The sequence below is a fragment of the Lithobates pipiens genome, unplaced genomic scaffold (assembly GCF_037356315.1).
Source record: "Lithobates pipiens isolate NorthernLeopardFrog02 unplaced genomic scaffold, aLitPip1_a1.2 Scaffold_18, whole genome shotgun sequence".
Lineage (NCBI taxonomy): Eukaryota > Metazoa > Chordata > Amphibia > Anura > Ranidae > Lithobates > Lithobates pipiens.
The window spans coordinates 482,284,052-482,290,051 of NW_027507758.1; the positions used below are offsets into that span (position 1 = coordinate 482,284,052).

The window sequence follows — 6,000 nt, forward strand, 5'->3', positions numbered from 1 at the left end:
AAAAACATCTTTGCCATTCTAAAGCTTCCCTCCAACCACTTTGCATATTTTAAATCTATACTGTGATGCTGTACTTTCCAAATATGCTGCAGAAATCTCCCTCTGCTGAGTCTGGCTGCATCCATTTTAACTGTGGGCAGCTGAAGCTGCTGCCTGTTTACTTTCTGGATTTACACACATCTGCAGCTCTCATTGGCTCTCTTATGACTCATCGCCCCTACTTTCCTGGCTCTCTATCGGTGCATGATGTCATAAGCATAGGCTAATGACCAGACAAAAAACAGGAAGTGGGCTGTATAAGGTATTTACTGTCAGAAATAGTTTTACTATCCAAAGTTAAAACAACAAGGGCAGAAGATTTAATAGATTGAAAGTTGAAAAAAATTACTGAAGGTCCACTATAAAGGATAAGTTCACTTGCTATCACTTGTGAGTGGGGGGAGAATACGGGTAGAACATGTAACATTCCAAAAGGTGAACTTACCCTCTAAAAGCATCGTCCACCTTTTGCAAAAATAAATGCACAACATAAAAAAAAAAAAAAATTGCAATGGTCTGCACCCACAATCCATGCATTGTGGGGACAATACATAGGCTCCTGCAGATTCTTCTACCAGCCCCAGGTCCATACAGAGGTACTAACCTCCTTTTTTATGTGGCCAGAAGAAATTGTGGAATACCAGTGTGGTGATGGCACTTGTGTTCTATTTGAAATCTAAAAGTCGATGCTTTGATGGCAGATGGGACTTATGTGTGACGGAACACTTTGGCACTCCAAATAACTCCCCCCCAAGGTGCCGTCATTAAACTCAAACTCAAAGATAAAAAAAAAATATGCACACCATACATATAAAAAACACAACCAGTGTGCAAAAAAAATAATATAGTGAGAATAACATGCATAAATCAGTATCCACTCAGTGCCCAACAATTAATGTTCCCATGTGATCCACCAGAACCAGGATTGCGTTTTTGGATATCATGTGGATCACTATGTTCATCTGTGTGAATCTGTGGCTCCAGCGGGAAGTGAAACATTTAGCAATGTTCTTCACACCTCTGTTTAAATGTGCTCCTGGTGTTAGGAAGCCAACAGCAATTGGGGTCCTAACAACCAGTGATCCCTGCCCTGCACTTTCAGCTGTCAATTACCCTTTAGGTTTTGTATGAGTTTTAAGGGCTACCTCACAAAAAAGGCTTGGTGGGTGCCCCCTTATCCCATACCAGACCCTTTTTCGAGCATCCCGACTGGCCAGGAAAGTGGGGGACGAGCGTGCGGCCTTCCCCCACCAACCAGGCCACCTTCCCTTTAACCCTAGCAATTTCCTCCTCCCCAGGAAGCTTATCAGAATCTGGAAGCTCCCTTTAACAATGAGAGGAACCCTCAAGCATTCTCCAAAGTAGACAAGTAAAGTAAATCTACACACAGTATCTGACAAGTCCTTTTAATAAAAATAAAGTCCCCATGATGTAGCTCCACTGTCAATCCAATTTTCTAGCAATGCAGATCTGCGTCATTTTATGATGAACAATGCACGATAACTGGCGTCACATCTGATGTCACTTCGCTGGCACCAAATGTCATCTCTTGTTCCCTGCTGGCAAAGTAAAACAAGGGAGCGTGGGGTCTCCCGGGTAACATCATTTACCAAAAATAGTCATGTCTATATTAGGTCAGCTATCTATATTGATTTCAGTTTTCTAGTCCTAGGAAGAGGCCTACACCCCTTGATTAGGTCAGTTAAATCGCTCTTCTCTCTTAATCGGTAGGTTGCCTTTGTTAGATCCATACTGCTCTGGTATGCAATGCCGCACAGCCTGATTGGCTTCGAGAACAATTATCCCTTTTTTTTTCTTTTTTCTGTCTCCTAAGATGTCCTTTAACATTAGCTGCATTGTTGAGCAGAGTGTTTCCACTTGGCGCATTAATGTCCGACACCGCAGCTAGCAAGGAGATGGTTGCTTTTTTAGCTTCTCCTCCCTCTTCATCCTTTGGGTAAGTGTTGGGAGCCAAAGACAGGCACTGGCTATCAGAACAGCCATTTTCTTGCTAGCTGTGGTGTTGGGCAGCCGTGTGTCAAATTTGGGGGGAGGGGAATGTGTTGGGGTTAACTCTGTCCAACATCACAGGTAGTGTTGCAGGGAACCGTAGACGATTGGTCAAAGTACAATATATTCTCCATTAACAAGCCTTCCCATTCTCTATAAATGCTCCTTTGGCCATTACAGGAGGCCTGCACAAAGACTCCCTGTGGTTCTATTTAAAATGCATGCAAGTACATTTAAATCAATACATGACTGGATAAAATGGAAGTCTTTAATTTGCCATGAATTGCATGTTATAACTGTTTCATTACTTGCATAAATTTCCTTTTTATGTTGTGCCATCTAGTGTCAGTTTACAAGTACTACAATTTCTAGTTTTTATTAATCAAATGGGCCATGTGTATTTATAATGGTAACAATAATACTATTCTTGTTCTTGTGTAATGTTACTTTTCACGTTCTACATATTTTTAGTTTTATCAGTGAAAATGGTGATGCTTTAATACTGATTTCAAGCCCAAAGACTGTGAACACATTAGCAACTATTTTGTATATCTGAACTCATATCTCCACCTCCTTCACTTCCTTTCCTCCATAAGCATCTCCATATGCACACAATTGTCAGTAGCAATTTGTTTACTTAACAGTTCCTGTTGAATACTAGCGCTGCTATGTTGCTTTTTATGTAACCAGCAATGTTACCATACCTCTCCTGTATTTTTAGATTCTGGATGAGATTGAGGAACGTGGAATTAAGATTTATCATCTTCCAGATGCAGAGTCCGATGAAGATGAAGACTTCAAGGAGCAGACAAGGCTTTTAAAGGTATTAAACTTGCTTGGCTTCTGTATTCATAGATACGCTCTACTAGTCGAGTAATTAAAGGCTTAGGTCAGAAAATGCCTAAAACCCAACTCCCCCTTTTCTTTTTTTGATAGATTAAGTCAAAGCTTCTGTCAAGATTTAATTGCAGTCCACTTTCTCGTATACCCTGGCCTTCTATCCTGGTGACAGCAGAAAAATGAATGAGAATGCAGCTGTCATTGGGACAGGAAGCTATTTAAAAAAAATTGACAGTTTCTAAGTTTTCCCTGCTCTGTAAGATGTACTTTTGTTTTCCTGTCCCCATAAAGGAGGGATCCTATTGTTTCCTGCTGCACATGTAGTGAGTACCCCCAATTCAGAGACCCACAAAAGCACTATACAGCGCCCCCACACTGCCTCAAAGATGCTGCTTGCAGGACTTTTTTTTTTTTCTAGTCTTGCAAGCGCACCACTCCAGTGTGAACGCACTCTGGCTTTCACACTGGGGAGGCATGAGAGGCAGTTTACAGGCGCTTTACAGGCACTATTTTTAGTGCTAAATCACCTGAAAACTACCTCATTGTGAAAGGGTTCTTTAGGATGGCCCCTTTTGCAGATATAGTAAAACTTTAAAAGTGCCTATGCTGTTTCAAATCCGGTAATACTGTCTTGCCCTGCTCCGCACATGCTCAGTTGCTCTCTATTTTTCAGCTTTGTACTGAAAATGAAGAGACCGATCTGCTGATGGCCTAAAGATTTAAGGCTGATCAGGGGCTCTGGGCTTCAGCAAAATGGCAGTCTCCAGCAAGAAGAATCGGAAACAGCGCTGGAGGCAATTTACAGCACACACTAAATTTAGTAGCATAATTATTAATATGGAATTTATGTTTCTTGCTAAAGAAGAATATTTTTTTTTATTAAGTTGTTATGGATAAAGTTAAGCATGGAATCTTTTGAGCTGTATCTGCTGGCTCTGCCTCATAAAACTACCGGACGCTTTCTCCTTCCTAAACCATGCCCACTAGTTAGTCAGTAAATTCTAAATAATTCAAATTGTTTCTCAGTTCATCAGGTTTATGCTCCATACTGTAGCTGCTGACTTTTAATATTAGGACACTCGTCTGTCCAGGGTTCCTGTGATGTCGACGCCCCAGTTGATTTTTTAGATTGGCTCTTGGGTGCTGCTGCTGCCATCCATGGTAAGGGATATGGGCAATGAAGCGTTTCAGCCCTTGACAGCCAGTGCCCTACTGCGCATGCGCAAAAGCACGCTATGCGTTCTAACTGACTCAAAAGGAGTCAGACTGCTGCGGCACAGTCTCTTGGAAGTGGGGAAGGGTACCTGTCAAAAAGAGGTACCCGTTCTCCCTCCCCCCCCCCCCCGAAAGGTGCCAAATGTGGCACCGGAGGGGGGGCAGGAAGCATTTAAGTGGAGGTTGCACTTTTGGGTGGAGATCTGCTTTAAAAGTGAACTTGTGATTTGTATTTTTTTTATTTTTACTCCTCCACCATAGTGTTCAGCTGCCAGGATTAATGCGGAAGCTGTCACAACTTGGAGCTTGCATACACAAAGACTTTCTCCACTGCCACGAGTCAGTCTCTTCACTTTAGAAGTAGTAAACCTTGTGACATACAGTCAGTTGTATATATTTCAGTTATATCCTCCCTTAGCTCATGTTGAATGTTATTTGATGCTTGATAGTGGTAGGTCATTTACCAAATATAGAACCAATCCAAAGTAGGAGCCATCAGGAGCATTGTTGTAGATTACCTTATCTTAAATAAAAAAATAATATTCCTGCGCTACCATGTAAAAGAAACTGAGTATATAAAACAAAGAAAGGGGAACTGCTGCATACACCGAAGTGAATCAAACTGTATCCACTATATACATATAAATAACTCGAGGGGGTGGTGTTGCTAGTGTTAGTCCCTTTTAAATGTTGTTGTAAACAGGAAGTTGCGATTTAGGAGACGTTAATGACATTGTATTTTGTCTTATTCTTTGTAGGCCAGTATTCCATTCTCTGTTGTTGGCTCTAACCAGCTTATTGAAGCAAAAGGTAAAAAGGTCCGAGGTCGCCTGTATCCATGGGGTGTGGTGGAAGTAGAAAACCCAGAACACAATGACTTCCTTAAACTAAGGACAATGCTTATGTAAGTGTAACTGAGTCATTTTCACACTTGCTGTGTTCTGTTAGTGTATAAATAATATTAGGTAAAGTTCCTAGAAATATGGCTAAATGAAAAATATAGTTAAAGGTCCCATATTTTTATTTTTGTTTTTGCTGGACTGTAGTGAAAGCCCACTGCTGACTACTAAAATTGTTTGAAGACTTAAAGAAGAACTCCAGCTTTTTGACCCCAAAACAGATGCATTTTACATGTAAATGAACCACAACTTTACTGTCAGTTTGCGTGTAAATTTCCTACTTTAGCTGTATACAGCATGTTTTTGTGTCTATGATCACTCCTCCTGGTTGAATTTCAGCAATTTCGGACATCCTGTTCCTTCCTTTTCCAGGCCTGATACTACATGTCCCATGATCCTTTGAGCCTCTCTAGGTTCAGGGCTATGGGAATCACTTGTACCAGTTCTAGGAGTTGATGTGGGTTCTGTGGTTGCTGTGGGTGTTTCTGGGCCTTAATGTGGGTGGCAGCATGCCAAAGAATAATGGCTTACTGCAAGACTACAGAGGAAGGGCTGTGGGAGGTTATGAAGGGGTTTTCTTCATATGTAAATGAATCGCTTCACAGAGAGCAGGACTTTGGGAGGGTGGGATCTAAGGAATGGGACTCTCCCTGCTCACACTGGTCGATATATTTACCTGGGCAGGAGTGAATTCTAATTGTGATCTAATCAATCCTGCACAGCTAGCTTTCAAAACGGGCTGTGTATGAAGGGGTTTCCTCCTTGAATAATGCTGTGATCTGTGAGGCGTGACTTGGAATGTTTGTACTCTAGCTGTAGATGTGACTGGATGGGATTGAATGCTAATTAGGATGTATTCAATCCCACCCACCATCAGAGTGGTGGATGAAGTTGCATCATTTGCAGAGTATGAAAGACTACAAATGGGAGTGTTACAGGATCTAGCTGCTGCAGGAAGTGGCTGTGGAATAGACAGTCTATCAGCAGGATATACAGA

The 6,000-nt window shown here is 41.6% G+C and overlaps 1 protein-coding gene across 3 annotated transcripts in view; it reads left to right on the forward strand.

Annotated features, from left to right (window-relative positions):
- Window positions 1-6,000, forward strand: part of SEPTIN2 (septin 2) — a 73,655-nt gene that overhangs the window by 47,301 nt on the left and 20,354 nt on the right. For all 3 annotated transcript variants that reach the window (XM_077488422.1, XM_077488424.1, XM_077488423.1), the window contains exons 8-9: window positions 2,771-2,872; window positions 4,863-5,008. In XM_077488422.1, coding sequence (XP_077344548.1) covers window positions 2,771-2,872; window positions 4,863-5,008 — 248 coding nt within the window. The remainder of the gene's footprint in view (window positions 1-2,770; window positions 2,873-4,862; window positions 5,009-6,000) is intronic.